Source organism: Mirounga leonina, unplaced genomic scaffold (genome assembly GCF_011800145.1).
Source record: "Mirounga leonina isolate KUSES-001 unplaced genomic scaffold, KU_Mleo_1.0 Mir_126, whole genome shotgun sequence".
NCBI classification, from domain to species: domain Eukaryota; kingdom Metazoa; phylum Chordata; class Mammalia; order Carnivora; family Phocidae; genus Mirounga; species Mirounga leonina.
Window position 1 is genome coordinate 32,323,734 of NW_023270314.1, and position 21,953 is coordinate 32,345,686.

The 21,953-nt window shown below is 39.1% G+C and overlaps 1 protein-coding gene across 5 annotated transcripts in view; it reads right to left on the bottom strand.

Annotated features, from left to right (window-relative positions):
• Positions 1-274: 274 nt before the first annotated feature.
• The window catches only part of TMEM117 (transmembrane protein 117), a 499,951-nt gene continuing 478,272 nt past the window's right edge, over positions 275-21,953 (bottom strand). For 4 of the 5 annotated variants that reach the window (XM_035002829.1, XM_035002833.1, XM_035002831.1 and 1 more), the window contains 2 exons: positions 11,992-12,121; positions 280-2,024 (listed from right to left, as the gene is read on the bottom strand). In XM_035002829.1, coding sequence (XP_034858720.1) covers positions 1,378-2,024; positions 11,992-12,121 — 777 coding nt within the window. In that variant the 3' untranslated portion in view covers positions 280-1,377. Of the gene's footprint in view, positions 2,025-11,991; positions 12,122-21,953 lie in introns of all 5 variants that reach the window. The other variant, XM_035002830.1, reaches the window with a different exon arrangement.

The following is a 21,953-nucleotide window of genomic DNA, read 5'->3' on the forward strand; positions in this document are numbered from 1 at the left end:
AAAGCAGATAGATCAAAACGAGAGATTTTAAAAATCATAAAGACAAAATACAGCTATGTCAGTATATGACAGGAAAATAATTCTGCCTTAAAAGTGATCTCCCCTAACCTCCTCAAGAACATGTAACCACAATTTATGGAACTAAATTAAAAGCACGTTGGGTGTATTCCATTTTTTAACTCATCTGGCACCAAGTTAAAAAAATTAAACGGGCTGTTGTTAAACTAAGATACAAGTGAATCCCTTTATTACAAACAAAAAACTACATCACATAATTACTGATATATAATTTATATTTATTAATGTTTGATGTTTAATTCTTAAAAAAACAAAACAAAAAACAAAAAAAAATGCACACACAAAACAAGCTACTTGAATAGATTCTTTCATGCACGTCTTTTTCTACCTCACAAGGTTCTGCTGCATGATTTTTAGAGGAGTTCCCTTATTCAGGGTTGGCATATGTTTTTCAATTTTCATTGTCCAGAGCCATATTTACAGAAAGATGTACAAATATTGCAGATAGTAGGCTGTACAACTCTCACGTGATTAAAACTTCAGTTCCTTGGTTTTCTAGCGCTTGGTGTAAATGCCAATAAATTTGAGAGTTCACCCAACTGCGCCTCTTAACCTTTGTTCCCATAGGTGAAGGGCAGGATATTTAATCAAGTAGCAATTTATCTTTAATTAGGAAAACATAATTAGGTATTACCATCTAATTGCAATTACTGGTTGGAGAAAGCCACATTTCACAAGTAGTGACCCATGCTGGATTATCATTCTCCTCATACTGAATTTTGAATCTGTATTTGTATTTGGCAGATAGCCAGAACAAATTCAAAGGTTATCACCAGGCCTCTGTGCAATCCTGCTGTCAAAGTCACCAACTCCACTGCTGAATAGGAAACAAGAGATACTTCCTAAGCCACATCACGGCTATATCTGTTTCCTGCTAAGACATCAAATGTAGATCAAAATAATTGTATACAAAAAAACCCATGTGAAGTAGGTTCGAGGACTGTTCCACACTTCAGTTCTGGTACAGTTAAAAATAGTTTAATGTCTCAAGGCACCACTATGGTTGAACATCAGATACACGGGTAATCAGCTAATCGTCTACTATGCTGTAAAGTCAGTAAATAGCTTGTGCAATTGTGAAAAGCAATCTCTAGAGGACGTTAGATATACAGTAGGCACGTGTATTATAATACAAATAGAAAACAATGAGTCCTAGAAAAAGCATGTTGAGCACCGTTGTGGCATTGTTTGTGTTTCTCTACCTAACACTACGTAAACCTTACATTTACAAAAGGAAAGACTAACCTTTTTAAAGTTACACTCAAGTTTGCTTTTTGCGCTATCTCCAATTAAGGGAATCTAGTTCGTAGGCGTACTTTTAGAAGTCGTTGGGTCTGGATCAGCTTCTGTCGTGCTGGTAGATTCATTCAAGTGCGAGCTCAAGTTTTCTGATGTGAGGTGGGAAGACTTATAGACAATCTCGTTGAAGTCGGACCTGATGCAGACCAAGGGAGGGTCGCTCAGTGGGTCTTCCACTGAGGCCTGCGTGTTTTCTCGAGTGATTCCCATGTCCTTGCTATGTTCTGACGGTGATTTTCTTTTCATGCGAGTGTAAGTTTTGTCTTGATTCTCCATGCCTTGCTCATTTTTCAAAAACCGTCCAAAGAACCAAATGAAGAATCCAAACCACACAAAAGCTATTAAACTTGGAACAAAAGCCAGACACTTGACATCAAGGCTAGCCCCTATGAACCTGCTGTGTAAGAACATATCTCCTTCAACATAGGTTTTGTTAGTCTGAGGGTTAGTGTGATTGGACCTCCATTCCCAGGAAAGTTTGGTTCTGTTCAAATCCTTTAAACTTTCTGAGTCTTTCACTGTGTATATCTTCTGCCCTGGGCCAATGTACTGTCCGTATTCATGAGGCTTATAAAATATTTGGTTCTTCCACATATTAAGATCCAAAATTAAGACGAGAAAGATAATTCCATAGTTAAACCATTTACCTACATAAAAAAAAAAAACAAAAGAAATACGCATATTAGTCAAAGACCTATGAAATTGCAATAGGGCTTTCTCCAATAAAATGGAGATAATGGCGTACAAGTATAAAGTGTTAATGTTTTAGGCCTGTTAGCAATTTTTTGAGATGGCTATGCTGCCATTAAGTGAATTGACAAAGGATATTTCCTAATTGTATTCTAGACACATGAAAATATGACTGTGGGTCCCAGAGTCAATAGTTTATGCTACTTACACTAACCAGATTAAGCCTCCTTGTTTTATAGACACTGCAGCTGTACTCAAATTTGGTTCCATGTAGGTTATTCTCTAGAACATTTCAGTTAATGTTTAAAAACAAAGTTCTAATGAAGTTCTTAGAAAAGTCTAACATATGATTGAACATCTCTTATAGTTTTATAATTATGTGTAGGCAAGAAATAAATCACTTTGCAATGCAAACACAGCATTGAATTCACATTGTTGTTTGTAGGTGACCTGTTGATTAAACCATTCAGATCAATAATTTTCGAGCATTCAAGACTTTAAGAATAATTGCATCAAATTCTCATTGAACAGAATCCATTTATCAGACATATAAATACAACCAAAGCTGACAAACTGCTTTAGAAGACACAATTTGAAGAGGTTGTTAACTATTACAATTTCTTTGTAGTAGTTAAAATTTTCATACAAGTAAGACATTTCTTAGAGACATGTTATCTAATATAAACGCTGAAGATGCTGGGGAAAATGGAATAAAAACTGAGGGCTGTAGAATTATCTGCAGAAAGGATTTTGGAGGAAGTAGCAATTCGTGTGGTCCTTGAAAGAAGGACAGAGAATAGTCTGGAAAATGGTGCATTTCTTTTAGTATGTTTTTATTATGCTGCAGATAAAATAGCATACAGGAAAAGATGAGGTGATATGAAAGAGAGGGGTGAGAGGAGAGAGAAAGAAAATAATGGAGAATATTGTAGGAAGAGAATGCAGGAGAGGAACGAGAGACAAGTGAATTGAAAAAGTTCTGAGGTTCTCATCCAATATTAAGGAGGCAATAGCTAGTAGCTTCCACGATGGAAAGCAAGCTGAGAGAGTGGCTTCCAGTGCTTCTCTGTTGCAGGAGATATATACTCTCTTGCTGCAAACTACATGTGCTATGAAGCCAGACTGGATGGTGAGGAAGACAGGTCCTTGAATTTGCATGACTGACCATCACCTTCTTGACTCACAAAGGTCCCTTGGAGAAACCTGTACTCGCTCTAGGTCATTTTTATTAACTCATGAATAGGGCAGTCCCTCATAAAGTGGTCCCTGTATCTAGGGTAACAGGATATCAGAAACCACTGCTAAGCAGCATCACAGAATCAGGGAGAAGAAAGGAACTCTCAGTGAGCTTGGAGTAAGGTGCTATTCTGGTGGGAAAAGATGCTCAGAGAATGTTAATAGACAAGGGAAAAAGATAAAATCAGTATAAAAATTGAAGTGAATATACACTGATCAAATTAAAAAGAAACCCTGAGGATAGGAGAAGCTCTTCCCCAAACTTCCTACATTATTTTCCTCCCACCTAAGTTGAATGGTGCTGGGTGAGTTTGACCACCACACTTTGACACTAAAGAATCACTTTATGTTATTTCCCATGTGACCTGGAGTCTGAATATTTAGATGAGAGGGAGGAGGAGCAAATTAAAAAGGTATTGCAGGACATCAGTTAATGGGTTATCATCACCCCTCTCGAACACATCTTTACCGATCTGTGAGAGGGAGAACCACAGTCACAAAAAACTGCAGGCTAGAAATCAGCAGATGAAGCTCATCCAGACACTTAACTTAAATAATACAACCTTGGGTTACCTGTTTAACCTCTCCAGACCTCAACAGTTTCATTTTCAAATTGAGGAAACTGAACCGATGACTTCTTGTTCTATGATTCTGTCCTCTTCCCCCAAATCCTTCTACTTATTAGCTATGTGAATTCAATTTTTTATTCAGTGAAATAGAGAATAATATCAACGTAACTACCTCAAAGGATGATTGTGAGGAAGAAATGAGAAGTTATATTTGAAGGTTCTCTGAAATATATTAAATTTGCCAAAAATGTAGAGGAATATTATTTCTGTAATTTCTTTCTTCTATGTCTTCAATCCAGTTAGTATAGGATCTTGGTGATAGAAGGACAGAAGAGCATGTAAGGGTTTGCAAAAAAGATATATCCTAAAGGTGATCAAATGTCTCACTTTGGATAAAACAGCAGGAATCACTGAGCACTGACATCATTGGGTAGATATAACTGGACCAGTTATCTAAGAGGACTCAGTGTGTAGTTATATGTAAACATGCTTTGTGAATCAGCATATTTAACATGTTGAAAATTCTTAGCAATTGGTAATTTGTCTACAACTTGCAGGAGAATGGTCCTGGGACTAGGTCATTTATATACACAAATTTTGAAGCTAAAGAACAGGAAGTAGCATTCCCCACTCCCCCCACCCCCTGCCCCCCGGCAGACAGGCCACGTCAGGGTGGAAAAGTGCAGAGGGGAGAGAACAGAGGCAGGTTCCCTACTGACATCCCATTTCTTTCCTTCTGTGGATGTAGCCCTGTCTCTACCCCTCCTACCCCCCTGTCAAAGCCAGTCAGCTGAACCTTGAAGCTGGTAAAAATGCAGAAGAATGGCTCTTAACTTTTTGTTTGTTTCCAGCCCACCTGACATAAACTGCTGGCCCATTTATGCATTTGCACAGAGGAAGGATGGTCATCTTTGGCTAACATCCTTCCTTCTATTTTCCCACAGTGCTTTGTTACTTTTGTAATGCTTTCTCCTCTTTTACTTTTGCCCTATGAGATGTGGCAAACCAGAAAGCAAAATCACACGAGACAACTCAACATCACTGTTCTTGTCTATCAAGTGAAGGGGTTGAGCTATTGATCCTTCAGGTTTCTCCCCAGCCCTAAAAATCTCTTTGATGAGTCTGTGAAATAAACATCACCTAAACCTTAACGTTTAATAATGGGCCAGGAAATCTCACCATTGGAGCAAAAAAGATGGAATACACAATTTCATGCAGAGAAAGCTTTCCTTTAAAAATTGTATATTCTGAGAAACACTATTTACCATAAAAAATAAATCTGAGTCCCTGAAATGACCCACATGGAAAGGATATCAAACACAAAAAGGGAAAGAATAGAAATGCTCTCTTGCCATTTCCCAAGTGTGTTGTTGTGAATGTACAATCAACCATAACAAGAGGTTTAGTATTTCAGCATTAATCATAGGAGAGATTTTGCATTTTCCCCTGTTGTTTCAACTACATAGCATAATGTAAATCAGCAAGAAGGGACGGTAAGAATCCATACATTATTTCTATTAATCTCCTTGTTGAAATAGCTCACTGTCTCCTTTAATGAGAAATCACTGCATGGTGTTGGTGGGATTACCTCTCTCTTGTATTTTGTGCCTTTAATGAATCCTACCGATTGTCAAAAAGATATTATAATGGTAATTTTATCTTTTTACATTGTGGGAGATTATAGAATCCTGGGCTAGTTGGTTTTAAAAGGATTCTCCATTAAATATCACCATCACTTGGCATAGGAAACGACAATAATTTGGAGGAAAATGTAATTTTTTCAACTAAGGATAAAAGAGTATAAAGTGCTGATATTTCCATCATATAAGAAGGCTTTCGTTATTCAGATATGCAATTATAATATTAAAAAATTTTTTTACTCAGTAGAGTTGCCAGTTAGCATTGAGACTGAGCTGTGCTGTGGGCACCTTCATACCAAATGAGTGCCACCACTTGGCCAGACTCTGGCATCCGGTGCAGATACATGAAATAGTCATGCTCCACAAAGCCTTCTAATACCCATTATGGGATAGCAAGCAACCATGGCCTTGAAAAAGATAAATGTTGGATAATTAAAGAAATAACAGTTTGCTGTAACAGGCTTCTTGGCCATATTCAATGTCCTTTCATTCCAAACATGAGCCGTGAAAACAGGGCTCACTAAGTTAGCATCTCTTTAAGTAACTCCTATGTAATTTAGGGCTATCTGGAAACCACATTAAGTGCTTGGGTCATAAGAAGAACATTTAGTAAACTGAAGATATTTACTAAAAAATTTATGAATTAATAAGAGCTATTTGAGTTAGTAAAGCATCATCTTAAGACTTAAAAGCAAATTAATATAGCTTCTCTAAGTGCCTCTCTTGTCATTGTCATTTCCTAAGTGGGACATAATCCAACACGATGAGTAGAGAGAGGTAGAAACTTGCAATGATACAAGGAGAAGGGAAAGCCATGGGGTTATACTGAATTAGGTGACCATTAGACTCTGACTTTCTTGAGATTAGGAATTGTGTCATGTTTGTTTCTGTATTCCCCAGATCCTAGCTTAGTTTTAGACACATATTAATTCAGAAAATGTCCGTTAACCAATAGGTAAACCCTGAGATAATGTGTCCAGACAATCCAAGGAGTAAAGTTATATAGTCTTTCAAATCAAATACATGTGTCACAGTGATCTGGTGAATTATAGGATACTGCTAAAATGAGATATAATTTGGAAAACTGGGAAAAGCAAAATATTCATATTTCGGAGATTAGAATTCATTATATATTTCAAGTCTCTCTTCTGGCAGTAAAGACAATTCCAAAGAGTGTGTGAGTTTTATCACAAAAATCCTCATATATGCACAAATGAAGACAGGACACCTCAGTTTGAACACAGCAGGCCAGCTCAGGGGCAGCCAGGGCTGACAGGCTTTGGGCAAAGCATCCATGGCCTTGAAGAAGATGAGTTTTGGACAAATATGAGGAATCGCTGCTTTATGTAGAAATAAACATAGTTAACTCTTAGAGCTGTATAAATGTGTTGAAAATAGAAACTGCTTCAGGAAAGGTTTAGAAAAATTCACAACTGAGAGACTAGCAAGAGGTCCTTGTGTACCCTGGGTAAATTCATGATCTTCGGAGACTGTCACAGTGAACAGGATGCATCATATTTCCCTATAACAAGCCCCTTGTTAATTTTGTTGGACAGAATATTCTGGATGAACCACTGGCCTGCCCTCCCCAGCACTTCCCACGATCCGACTGACACAGGAGGGCTCTTTAAAAAACAATCTCTGGGAACTCATTTGCCAGAAATCATGCACCTATGGAAATAAAACAGAGGGGTTTTATTCATTATTTTCCACACTCTCGCCATTGTAAGGCACCTATGCCCTCACAGGCTCAGGAAGCTGAAACAGAACACAGACACTATCGAGGTTTGTTTACTTCTACATTTTCCTTTTTTGCCGAAAGGGTTCCCGTGGGCATCATCGTGCCAAAAGAGTGAATTCTCTCCTCACAGATGCACAGGCCTTCCTCTGGCCTTTCCCTCAACCCCCTCCTAATTTACTCAGATGATGGCCACCAATGGGACACTTCCTTTGTCTGGCTGGGATGACAGATGGCAGAGCTTCCGCCGGGATTGGCATTAATAGGACTCAGAGGAGCTTCCGAGAGTGAATTGAGAGGCCATTCCTCTCTCGCCTCCAGAGACTTAGTACATCACATTTCGAATCCATCTTTGCACTCACCTCATAGGTAAAAAGGAAGAGGCCAGAGGAAATAATTACACGGTTACATTTAGCATTTATGTTTAAGAGAAGAACAATGGGCTTGGGCTAAAAGTACTGATGTGACCTAATCACTACTTATCCCCTTTGTTACTAAAGTCAAAATTCCCAGAAAAAAATATTTTAACACACTCTTGGATAGAGATGATTTATTTTTATAAGCTGCAGCCCAGCTTATAAAATGAAAGCTCATACACATGGCAGCAAACCATCTGTCAAGGGGGATCCAGATGAGCTAAACAGATGCAACAATTCAAGTCATTTCTGAAATGCATAAACAAAACTAGCATGGAGTCAGGATTAGAAAATACCCAAATCCTAAATGCTTTTAAAACGTCAATGGGAACTCATCAGTGTCAGATAACCCTCTACATACACAGCTCTTCATTGGAAGAGAGATTTTTTTTTTCCATTCTTAGCCTTCTCCTTCTTGACTCAGAACAGTAGGTAACAGTAGAGAATTCAGAATAGTGAATAAATAATAAGAGCCCCCTCTCAGGCTACCTAATATTTTTGAATTAAATAGGAAAACAAACTCTGGCAGGACTCTGAAAGCAAAAGCTGCAGGTAAAAGTAGTGAGAGTTTACTGAGTGCTTACCAAATGGCAGTGTTTTAAGTGCCTTGTACATATTAATTTAAATCTCACAACAACCCTATGGGACAAGAACCTTACTGTCCCCATTTAACAGATGAGAAAACTGAGCCTCTAAGAGGTTAAGGAGCTTGAGAAGGGCCACACCAACAGTCAGTGGCTGAGCCAGAGTCCAGGCACCAAACCATTACATTCCATTTTCTAAGCATGCACTGAACGTCATTTCCAGAGCACAGAGAAATGATAGTTGAGGCCATGGTGGAGCCATCTTTGAACCCAGGAGAACCCTAGCAGTCTCTGCACAGACTCTTCTAGTACAGAACAAACACAGGCAGAGAAAGCAATAGATGGAGCTGTCTGGGGGTCCACAGGATCCCTTCCCACCCCTGACTCCAGTTTCCTCTGTGGTCACCCAGATGTTTCCCATCATACTCTGCTTTGGGACCTCTTTTCTTGGCCCCAGCTCTGAACTTTCCAGCTCCCAGCAGGACTCTCTAGCATGTGCCCTTCTCACTAGTACCCCATTTCTATTTGAATTTTCATTCTGCCCCTTGGCTTTTGATCGTAAGAGTTGCATATGGAAATAAATTAAAGCTGGGATGAGAGAAATTTTGATGGTAGAAAGTGTTTCTCAGCAGCAGTGTTGGCCAAAGAGAGGGCCTCTGGCAGCATACGTAGGCATCACTGGCGATGCTTAAGAGAAGGCTGGCTCCCAGGCTCCACCTCCTACCTCAGGCATCTGGCTCTGCACATGAGGCTGATGGATCTTTTTAACAAATTCTCCAGGTGATTCTCATACACACTGAAATCTGAGAACCACTGGCGATGGATATAGAGAGTTTCATGCTTAATAACCCAGTGATAATACTATATTTACTCATCAAGAAAAGCACTGAGTTTCCCTACAAAAAGAAGCAGAACTTGGAGGAGTTGATAAAGTTAGCATTTGTAGTTGACTTGGGAATTTGCAGGCTACGGACAACTGAGCATATTAAAATACAACACGTACCATGTTTTTGGAAATTTTATCTAGGTTTCCCCAGAAACAATTATCTTACAAAGTCAGATAAAAAAAAAAAGGCCCTTTCACAGGAGACTCGCTGCTACTTCAGAGTGTCCTCAGCCACATCTTCAGCAATTAACAGAAGAGAGTCACAGAATAACACAAGAGGGGAGCAGTTTAGACTTTCTTCAGCCTCCAAACCTGCCACCATTTTCCTAGAATTTTTTATCATGGATCTGGGGCGGTGCATGATCATCCTACCATAAATTGGGTTTAAATTGTTTATAGTGGAACTTTTCACCCCAAAGCCCACCTGTACCCTATTTTATTTTGGATTAAAACTCCAGAATCCTCAGAGGTCTTCCAGGCAGATCCAGGAACCCAATCATTTGCATGGCCCATCGCAGGGAGACAGCCCGGCTTCACCTATGGCTTTTCCAGCACCAAGGAGCAGTTCCCAATGGCCATCACCTGGAGTGCTTTTCTAAAGTCCCATTCCCTGGCCATGGCCCAGAATCTTGAGTTGGAACTATTAGGAATGGGGCCCAACAATGTGTTTATAAATATATATCTTGAATGGTATGATTTTCAGCATCATTTGGCAAAGACTGCATCGGAACCTTAACTACAATATATTTCCACCTTCACACAACTGTTATTAATGTGCAGTTTCCATTCCAAGAACTTAGCCAGTCTTTCTTCCTTTTAAGTTTCTAGAAAATAATACATGGTGGAATAAAGGTTTTAGCTCAACTGCATAGGAGGCTTTATCTCGAAGCTAATTACACTGAAGCTTCAAGGACTCCTGTATGCGTGTCCTTCTTCCAAGGCACTGAAAGTAATTTTTAGTCGTAATTTTGCTTTTATATTCTTAACTAGAGCATTCCAGATTGGGTAAGCTTTGGGCACCACAGAACCTGAACCTGTCCCTGTCCATAAATGATAGCATATATGACAAAGCCCTGCCAAATAGCCCCAAATTAAATATTTTTTAAAAATATTTTATTTATACATTTGAGAGGGAGAGAGACAGAGAGAGCACAAGCAGGGTGAGAAGTAGAGGGAGAGGGAGAAGCAGGCTCTCTGCTGAGCCAGGAGGCTGACATGGGGCTGGATCCCTGGACCTGGAGATCATGACCTGAGCCAAAGGCAGACGCTTAACCGACTGCCACCCAGGCGCCCCCCAAATTGAATATTTTTAACAGCTTGATTTTTTTCTTACCAACGGGTTGCTCTGAATATTCCACCCCCCTTTTAACCTGATAGTATGCACTGCAGCGGTACATTTTTGATGGGGATTCTGATATTCAGAGATAATATTAGTGCCATGGTGGCCTGGGACAAGAGCTGATAGCAAGAACAGATGGTCCACGCAAAAGCCCACCCAAAGCGACATGATGACGCCATGTGTGTGATGGCTGTTTGAGAAGTCCGAGAGGGGAGCATGCTGCAGAGATTAAGTGGGGACTCTGAAACCACACTATGTGACCTGAACTCAAATTGACTGATTTACCCAGTGAATTTAATAGATGGGCCTCATTCATTTTAAATAGGAAAAGAAATCTGCTGCATCTTCCCTATTCATGAACTCATTCTCCAGTTTAGGAAGGTTGCCTCATGCTCAAAGCAAAAACCAGCCTTCAAGTTGGGAAGCAAAGGTTGTTTGCAAGACTCAGATGTTCACGTTTTCTGTGCTCGGGCTATTTTTACACAGCAGCACAGACAGTAGTGTAAGCACAGATTTCTTCAGCAGTTTTTATTATAGCAGGTGTGGGATCCTAAGCCATTGTCCTTAAAACACACACACGTTCACTACGTACATTTGAACAGCTTGGGAGCTAACGCCACCCTTTATGTGATCATTTAGCTGTCTGCCTCTGGTTAGGAGAGAAAAAAAAGGTATAAAACAGAACTTCAGGAAGACCTTTTTCAGATGAGAATGCCTGAGATGTCATGAAGGAATATTATAATAAATCATAACGGAGCCGTTTCAAAAGGAGGGCATCTCTGCAAATGAAAGAATCTGAGGATCTGCAAGAGACTCACCTGAAAGAAACATGAGCTCTGCCACAGAAGGAGGTTTTGATCAAATGAGAAGTGGCCTAACTCCCTAAAGGCATAGGGTCTGACTGGTGCTCTCGGATACCACTGTTGCAATCTCAGCAGTAACTGAGGAACGCGGTGTAAAGGGTGTTAATGGTGAAAAAACATACTGAGCTGTATGTCGTGAGGAAGCAACTAACCTCATGAAGAAAACCAAGGTGGAGGGGTATCTGGAGCATGGCAGAGATAGCTAACTATCCACGCCAAAACTGTGGCCTCCCGCGAGAACAGATGTGACACCGAAGTGGCTGCCCAAACATGGACCACATTTCCTCCTTGACTCTAAGTAGGGCTATCTGATGAGCTACTGCCAGTGAAATGTGACTAGAGGGTATATGTCTTTCCCCCATGTCAAGGTGATTAAGAAAAAGATAAGCCTTCTTCATCCTCTTCTCCATTCTCGCCATTCCCATTTGCCTGCTGGATGTTGAAATCCAAATGACTAGAGCCGCTCGGAGCCTTAGTCCCAGAATGATAGTTTGGAACCCCCAACTGACCCAGAACCACCTTGCACTATTAAGTGAGTGAGAAATAAAACTAGATGTATGCATGCCTCTACAATGTTACCACTTGCTTTTTTACAGCAGCTGGTATTACTCTAAGTAGGAGACAATCAGATCGTGTTTAAAGTTACAGCATACCTGTTATGTGAATACGATATTCCTCCTTGAAGATCTTTTGGAAGAAAGGAATCTTGAACTGCATGTGAGGAGTGTGCAACCCAGGAAGATTTACATCAACATTTCCCATAAAATGTGGGAATTCCCAGTCCTGTCAAAGAAAATCAACATAAAAACATATTTGTGATTTGTTTCGTTCCTAAGCAGCAAAACACCAAAAATTGACTTTTTACAAGCACTTATTTTAAAATCATTTAAATGCAGCAAGCTGTTGGATGTATCTGTTTCATTCCATGATGGTTATTTTATGTACATTAGGTAGTTGTGTGCATTCAAAATCAAAATTAAGTCATAACTTACATCCTCAGATTTTCTCTTTAATGTGGTAGTAAGAAACCAATATAGAATTGATTTGCATCTATACATGTTTCTCTCATTCTGGAGAACTGATCTTAAATTTTTATAGGAAGGAAGAGATCCATATTTTATAAATATGTGGTAATTTTGTTATATTTTGTTTCACTACCTTTAAAAAATATGAACCCCATAACACTATGTTTTGTGCAAGAAGACAAAGTAAAGAGGATCTAATTCACTTAATCAAGTTTTTCAAGTCACATCCAAGAGCCTTTTATTAATCACCTCTGCTAGTAACTACATGGAGTGGAAAAATGCCAAAGACTCTTGTTCTGCTCTCTTGCAACTTAGCATCAATTTGAACCAAATGATGGAGGGCCTGACGTGCTAGCATGAGAGATGAACGATGAATTAATTCCCAAATTGTCTTAGTTATTTTCTTGTTGTAAGGCAAAATCAGGAGGGATGACCCTCCCTCTCATAAGGAAGGGAAACAGATGCAAATGAGGATATTTTTAGGTGTCTCATCTGCTCTTGGTTTTTGGATATAGCACCGAACTAAAGTTCACAGCTAGCATGTGAAGAAAAAAGAGACTAAATATGAAGAAACATTTGAGGTGGATCCATAGGCATTAATACACATATTTTCACTTTTAATAACTAAATAATCCCTAAATTATCAGTCCTGTGTTTAGTGAACATCTTTAAAAATATTACTGAACAAAGTAATGAACAAAATTTGAATTTCAGATTTCAGTACATTATTTCCACTTATTTATTTTTTTTAAAGATTTTATTTATTTGTTCGACAGAGAAAGACACAGCGAGAGAGGGAACACAAGCAGGGGGTAGTGGGAGAGGGAGAATCAGGCTTCCCACCGAGCAGGGAGCCCGATGTGGGGCTCGATCCCAGGACACTGGGATTTTGACCTGAGCGCACGGCAGACGCTTAATGACTGAGCCACCCAGGCGCCCCCATTATTTCAATTTAAAAAGTAAATTTTTCCAAGACTTCTATATATTCAGCTGATACAGATGTGCCAATAATAGAGTGCCTGAACATCATAGAGTTTCCATGTCCGTTCCACTCCCCTTATTTATTTATTTATTTATTTATTTTGAGAGAGAGAAAGCAGGTGTGTGGGGTGGGGGGGAGCAGAGGGAGAGAGAGAATCTCAAGCAGGCTCCTTGCCTAGCACGGAGCCTGACACGGAGCTCGATATCACAACACTGAAATCATGACCTGAGCGGCAATCAAGAGTCAGACACTTAATCCATTGAGCCACCCTGGCACCCCACCATCCCCTTTCTGCTGAGAATTCTGGTCAAAGGAGAATAGGCTTCAGAGAAAAGGAACCTAGGTGGGTGGTAGTAACCAGGAAAGTTTTCAATGTCTATTAATTTCATGATCTATGGATCACTCCAAACTGCTAATAAGAAATAAAGAAACAAAAAGAAAAATGAAATGATACCACATCATCTTTTTCTATTGTTGTGTATGCAAATATCTTGTTGGTCTCACCTCTCCTTGCTTTTCATACATCAGCAGTAAATAGACATGTAATTTGGAAAATTCAGAAAACCCAAAGCATAAGCTGGATAATTTAGAACATTTGATCTAAAATATTAGAAGAAAATGGATTGGTAATACTTGTGAATTATTACATTTTATTAAAATGTATTTTCCTTTATTTTTCATCAACACCTTGCTCTTCTTATATTACTTGAAATACTATTGCTAAGAGAATTGGAATTGAATTTGGTCTTTTGCTAAAATATAACTGACATCTCCCATGAAAAATTATGCTTGACACATAAAGGGACTGATAACCAGAGTATCTTTCACTTGCCCTAGATAAACAACACAAAGCATTATCAACAGAGCAATTCTCTTTTTTATTTCTTGGTTTAAGAAAGAGAATACTTCTTGGTCATAATTGAGCAAGTATAGTACCTTCTTTTTGGAAAGATGTTCTTGGACTATTCTCATTTAGCTTTTTTTTCCATGAGATGAAAGTTTTCTACTGGGTATGAAATTGGTTTTAGTTTGAAAGTAATCTCTAGAGATTTCTCGTAGAATGAGATCAAAACTTCATTCACCAAAAAATAGTTCCTCAAAGATTTCCCACCTATAGTTGGAGAATGAAAGATGAATTAAGGAAATGGGAGTGCAGATGAAAGAGAAGAGAAAGTCTTGCTCCTTGTCTGGATGACGGCATTACTTTTTCCCTTTTTTTTTAAAGATGGGATCAGCTTAGGGAGTTTGGGGGAATGTATGATAAAAGTAGCTGGTGCCTTGTAAGAAAAGTTTTTGAAAAGAAGATTAATAAAAAAGATGATATATTCTCTTAGAGTCATCTGTTCTACATTATTTTTTATAATCGCCGTATTTTGGTTTTCAAAACTCTTTTCCTTAGTCTTGGAACTCCCCACCCCCCTCCTTCTCTCCCTGTTACTCCAGTGTTTGTACTTCAGTTCCTACTCTGCATACTTCTCCGGACTCATTACTGGGTCAGTGTAAACTCTGGCCTCACTTGACTTAGACTGGGATGCTAATAATAATTGCTATCATTTGCAGGAAGTGTGGGGCTTGTCTTCACGGGCAGGGGTATCTGAGGCTGATGATACCCCAGGTATTTACTTAAAGGAGGTAAAAGGGGAGGAGGGGTGGTGTTCTGAATCTCCCTAGGCATCAGCTTCTTCATCTATAAATTGGGGTTAAATATAGCAACCTCACAGGCTCCTTGGGAGGGTGAGATAATGCCTGGACAGCAATGAGCAGGTGCTGGAGACAGAGGAAAGAGACAGGGAAAATGGCCAACAAGCATGGCTGGTTTCCCCACATGATCCCAAGATCAAGGTTATCCTGAGAGTGAAGCAAAGGAAGCAGATGCGTCTGTTTTCAGAATCACACATAGGGCTGCTTGCAGGTCTGGGTGAAAAAGGTCAAAGGGCCTCTTCTCCTTTCTGCTCTCATCCACTGCACAGTGCTGGCTTCCTGGGGTCTCTGACTGGGACTTTGGTCAGAGTGGTGTTCTCCCAGAGGGCATTGGGAGCAGGACCGTAAGGAAGGAGCCTCTCTCAAGAGACATGTAAGGTGACCTCATGAGGAGGATGGAAGAACAAGAGCAACTTGGTCTCTTATGCAATGTGGTGACACTGTTGAAACCTCCAGAAATACCTGTGGGGGACTTTACTGGTGGGGAAGGGAGGCATTGCTACCCTGCAGACGGGAGCTGGTAAGCTAGCAACATGAGTAACTAAGAGCTGAGGAAATCTGTGGACATTGGGCATCAATTATCAAACGCTCGCAATGTTCTAGCATCGTCCTAGGCTATATATTTATATCTATGTACCAAATGGTCCCGAAAGCTTCCTATTACTAACCCATTTTACAGATGAGGAAATCTGTCTCAGAAAGGCTGTCACAAAATGCAGTTGTGATGCGGCAGAACACAGCCCAAAGAATAAATTCTCTCTGTCAGGCCATGCCATCTCTGTGAACAGCACTTACTGTGTTTTACTCCAAACTGGGATTATTTTGACCTGCTGCATCTGTTCTAATGGAGAATCACGATGATCATCCTTTCCTGCTTGTCTCCCACCAAAAGCCAGTTCCATGAAGAGATTTAAACTGCTTTTCCCACCCACCCCAAAGGGCTTTCATTTTTTTTTTTTTAATCTGACCTGGATTTGAACAAGACCAACTGTGACTCTTTCTCCACTAAGCAACTGTCCCAGGGACACTGGCTTCTAATCAGCCTGGGAAGAAGGGACATTTGACTAACAGGTGATTGCTATAAAATATTGAGATTCTCTTGACACCATAACTGGATGTATAGCGATTTTCATACACAGCTTGTATGTAAATGTTATGAGAATCTTAGCTTTCTTTCCTGCTGCATAAATGTAAAATATATATTTGAACACAAGATGAGAATGTTAAGAGAATGACAAGGCAAGATGTGTTTAGCTACTAAGACCACAGTAGAGATAGGTTAATACTGTGCATATTATGAAATGCTCATTTATTTTGTTCTTTAAGAAATGTTATCAATATTTAGTAATTCAAAGCTTCCTTATTCCTTTCTGTTATTAAATCTAACAATCACTATAGAAGTCTATCACATTTGCGGTTCAGTGAGGTGAGAATTATTTAGGCATATCAGATCATACATGCTACTCCAGTTCTCATCAGTTCATGGTGATGAACAGACTTTCAACTTTATACCTTGCTTCATATAAGAAAGAGTTAATTTTCATTCAGATGGGCATATTTCCCATATCAATATAAATGAGCAGTGCCATAGTATATATCTAATCTTATTTCTTATATACTATGGCTTACTCTGCCTATCACAATAAAAATCGCATTTGGACACTGATGTCCATTGGACGTGTAATTTGGACTGATGCGTCCAAATCTGATTCTGTCCAAATGTGGCCCTATCATTCATGGACCACATTTGGACAGAATTTCAAGGCAGCATTAAGTATATAGGCAAAATGGTCTCAGGATATGCTGGATTCATCATTCCCTCATGTTTTCTCATTGAGACGCATGCCTTCGGGCCAAGAAAAAGAAGTTGGTACTATGCAGAGGAACTCAAGCTTGAAACCAACACTGTTTTGAATTCCCCCACTAGCATTCAATTTCCCAAATCGAATGAAGAGACCTCATTTCTATTTAGAGAAGCGTTAGAGGATAAAAATGTAATAACACTGATTACCCTACAAAACAAAAGCCATGGTATCAGAACAAAAGTTGTATTTTTGGTGGGCCAAATATTGGCCATCTGTTTTTTTTAGGAAATTAAGAGAGAGATTAGGTTAGATTTTACTGAAAAGTACTGATAACCACTTAGAATAGAACTGACAATAGATTCTTAAATGTTAATAAAAAGTAGCAACATTTTTCAATGGAGTAAGTTCTATATCTCCTCTTTAGATGCATTAGATTATTAAGCTTAAAATGATTTCAAAAGCAAATTTGACAGATATGCTCTGTTTTCTGTTGTTAATCTCTATTTCTCCTCATATTTCAAAAACAAATTTAGTCCCATGAATATCAGAACATCAGTTCACCAAAAATTTCCCCAGCTTGTAAATGTCCTTAGCTTCTCTATGTTAGCAAGTGTCCTAGCAACAGGATTTTAGGTAACAGTGAGCCATGGTGGCCTGAAGAATTGTACTCATGCTTTAGGTGATATTATTGTTTCTTAATAACATTTCTTTCGGCAACTCTATCATTCTTCTAAATGGCAAAACTGCTGTAGTATCACTTGGCTGAGTGGCTGAGTAAATCCTTGAAAACCTTGACATATGGTAGATTTTGCTTATTTGTTTGTTCTTCCCCTGCCTCTCCCATTGGAATATAAGCTCCAGGGAGCTTACAGAAGTTTTTCCCTCTTTGTTCACTTGTCTATTCCCCACACCTGAAAGAGTGCTTAGCATATAGGAAGAACTCAAAAATTTGTTGAATTGATGAATGTAACTCTCTGAAAGTTAAACATGTACAACAATCCCTTTTTGACTTCATGTAAATGGCAACACAGAATGGATTTAGGTAAACAGAGGCAACACAACAAGTACTTGTTTTTGTGAATAATATTACACATCAATCTGAGACTCATTATTATGAAAAAAAAATTGGTTGTTTTTTTCCCCCAATAAACTAGACATACTGCAAATATATGGAGAATAACCCAAAGATTAAACCATTTGCCAAAGATCACAGAGGAAAGGAGACAGTGGATAATTACAGAAAGAAAGTTGTCAAATGTAAATATTGTGAGGTGAGTTAATGTTTGGGGAGTTACCAGAAATGGTTGTTGGGATGATCCAAGACACCCTTTTAAGTTATCATATTTATATTTAGTAAATTAAAGAAACTCATGAGACATGTTCAATCTAGTCCAAGAACAAAAAAATGTAAACCAACATGTGATTAAATAGAGTGGGGTGGGGGGTGATTTCCCACAGTGGCTGATGGCAGGAAGATCTTCGAGGCGATGCCCTGCAGTAAATGTGAGTGATGAACAAAAAAGAAATAGCAGGAGGTTACTCAGATGCCCTTTGACAAACACCTTTTTCTCATATGTTGTTCTTTCATTTTCTCTTAATATTCACTATTTTCCCCCCAAGGGCAAATGAATTCTGGGGGCATATATGCTTTTAAAAAATTTAAAATCTTTAAGGAAAAATCTTGGCTTTCTGGTGGAAGTAGGCTTTTGTCAACAAGTAGTAGAGATGGCTGATTTCATTCATCACTAGAACAAATCCCAAGTCAGGCTGTAGACCCTTACTTAAAATGTTTAAAGAGCTTGACTCTTTCATGTGTTTTTGTATATTCAAAGATACCAATTAACTCTCAAGTTGTTGCCCAAACAATCTAATTTATCCTAAGGGCCCATTTTGTAACGTTATTTAATGTATTTTCTTCCGCAATGATCTTCCTTACTTCCGAAGGCCAGTAAGAATTTTCCAGGCTAATTTTAAAGCCAACACATATCAGTGAGATAGAAGTAATGGTTTCGTGCCTGTAGAAAAGGCAAGTAAGTCAAGCACAGAGTAGATTTGAAAAGTATAGTTTTTTTACTTTTTAAAAGATCCGACTATGAGGTTCTGGCAAAGCAGCAGTTGGTTTTCTGAAACAAGCTTTATTCTATCTAGATCCCTTGAGAGCATCATGCCTTAAGCACCAAGATGGAAGGGTGTCTGATAAAATGCACAGGGACTCATTAATAGATGTCCTGCTTTGGCAGACTGATGTGATGAAGGACAAAATAAAAGTCAGTCTTGTAAGTGTTTACAACTACTAGAAATGTGTCATGTGGCTTCTAGGAATAATGGGAAATCAATATCCCTCACTAGGGCAATACAGTTCCCCAGTACACAAGACAGAGTACTTGACATCTCGGAGACTCCTCTGTGGGGGGATGGGAGGAACCAAACCCCTGCCTGTGACAAGGTGCTGATAACCAAAGTTAGTGCAAGATCTAAGGAAGCACATTGTTAGAACTCGGTAATAAGTCCTTTTGGATGAAATCTTCCATCAGTTATCAAACAACTTGACTTACTTTGCACTTCTTAAGAACGATGAATATTAACTATGTAATAAATTGACCTATTTTTTACTTAAAGGAGAGCTCCTAATAACTCCTTTCTCCTTGTAAGGAAAGAGGGAAATCTAGTGGAAGGAAGTTCTTAGACAACACACTTCTATGTCATTTTTCACACACTGGCTGCAGTTCAATAATAGCACATAGCCCTTTGCTTACTCTGCGCTTTATTGTATTTGCACATTTGGTACAAAATGTCACTGCTCCAGTATCTGTTCTGACTCTACACAAGCTGCCAGCAACGCTCACATACAATTGTCTGAATGACTGATTTCTTCTGTGGGCTATAGAGAAAAATTAATTGCATGCTGTCAAAAGAATAGATATTATTGTCCTTGGTAAAATTTTTATTTAATATTGAGGTCATTTTTCTCTGTGAAAAAAAATAGTAATAGTGGAGACCAATGGGTAAATGTAATTCAACATCAAAATGTTCACTTCACAAATAACAGAGTGTGAAGTTGATCTAAATATCAGGTGGGTGGTTAAGGTAAATTACCTGTAGGATTTCTTGCAATGGGTTCATTTCTATGATTATTTTTTTTCAGGAATGTCTAATGGAGCATATATTCTAGTTGGGAGACCAGTAAATCAGCAAGTAGCATTATACTATGATGTCAAATAGTAATAAGTACTCTGAAGGAAATCCAGCAGGGTTGGAGGATGAAGAGTAGTGAGTTAGGGGTGGACGCTAGTTTAGTTAGTCAAAAGAAAACTTCTTCAAGGGTGACCTTGTTTTTCTGTTTTGGTTTTGGTTTTAATTTTGTTAATTAACATATAATGCAATATTGGTTTCAGGAGAATTCAGTGATTCATCACTTACATACAACACCCAATACTCACCACAACAAGTGCCCTCTTAATACCCATCACCCATCTAGCCCATCCCCGACCTGCCTCCCTCCATCAAGCCTCAGTGTGTTCTCTGTCAGGGGTGACGTTTGTATGGAGTACTGATTGATATGAAAGAGGAAGCCCTGCAAAGTTCTGGAGGAGAAGCAGATCAGCTAGAAAGAGTAGCAAATGCAAAGACCCTAAGGAGGAAATGAGATGGGTGTGCTCAAGAAACCGCAAACTTTGAGAAACAAACTGAGGGTTCTAGAGCAGGAGGGGGTGGGGGATGGGTTAGCCTGGTGATGGGTATTAAAGAGGGCATGTACTGAATGGAGCACTGGGTCTTACAGGCAAACAAAGAATCCTGGAACACTACATCAAAAACTAATGATGTAACGTATGGTGATTAACATAACATAAAAAAAAAAAAAAGAAACAGCAAGCTTAGAGTGGTTGTAGGCGTTTGAGTGATGTGGAGTGTGGTAGGCTGGCTATCAGAGGAATAAAGACCAGTTAGGAGACCAGAGCAATAGTTTAGCTGTGAGTTAATGGTGGGTAAAGGTATTCAGGTATGGGTGGTCAGGCATTCAGATCAACATGTATTTTAAAGGTATCATCAACTGAACTTCTGAATTTACCAGTTACTAGAACAACCAGTAGCATTCACTGGGTAAAGAAAGATTGAGCAACCAATACACCTGTAGAAGATAGGGAAGTGGGTAAGAAATCCAGAGATTTATTCAGAACATGCTACTATTAGAAATCCAAATGAAGGTATTGTGTAGGCAGTTGGGAAGCTTATGGGAGAGGCAAAAGCTGGAGATATAGATGTGGGACTCAGCATGTGCATCGACCTAAAGCCACAGAACTGAATCAAATCACCTGGAAAGGCAGTATACAAAGCCAGGAGAGGAGGAGACTTGCCAGGGACTGAGCACTGAGGCACTCCAACATTTAGAAGTTGGAAGAAGAGAGGCCAGTAAAGAAAACTGAAAAGGAATGGCATACATGACAAGAAAAGCAGGAGAAAGTGGCATCCTAGAAGCCAGGTGGAAAATGTTTCAAGAAGGAAGTAGTGATTAACTCTGTTGAATGCACCTAAAATATCGAGTAGGAAGACTGAAAAGTAACTACAGAACTTGGCAATATGAGGGTTGCTGATCATGATAGGACCTCTGAGCTCCAGAGGAAGAGGATATTGTGGACAAAAGCCTGACTGGAGTCTGTTCAAAAGAAAACAGGAAGTGAGAAGTAGAGGCAATAATACAGAACTCTTACGAGGAGTTTTTATTAGTGGGAACAGAAAAAAGAATCAGTAACTACTGAGAAACTATGATTACACCAATTTCAAATAAATTTTGTTAGTGTAAAATAAATTGAATTTTGGTAGAATAAGGGAATCTGAGACCTAAGATTCTCTTTTTATGTTTTAAGATGAGTGCTAAAATCTGGTATCCACCAGTATGGATATCCTGGCCGCTTACAGCTGATGTCTACTCTGATTGGTCAGTACCTCTGCTGTGCCAGTTGATAACTATTATGACCATCACTGTCTGTAAAGTCAAAATAGATGTTTTCCTGAAGAACAGAACAAAACAAAGCAACACTGGGCAAAGTTCATTGTGCCGAACAGAACAAAACAAAGCAACACTGGGCAAAGTTCATTGTGCC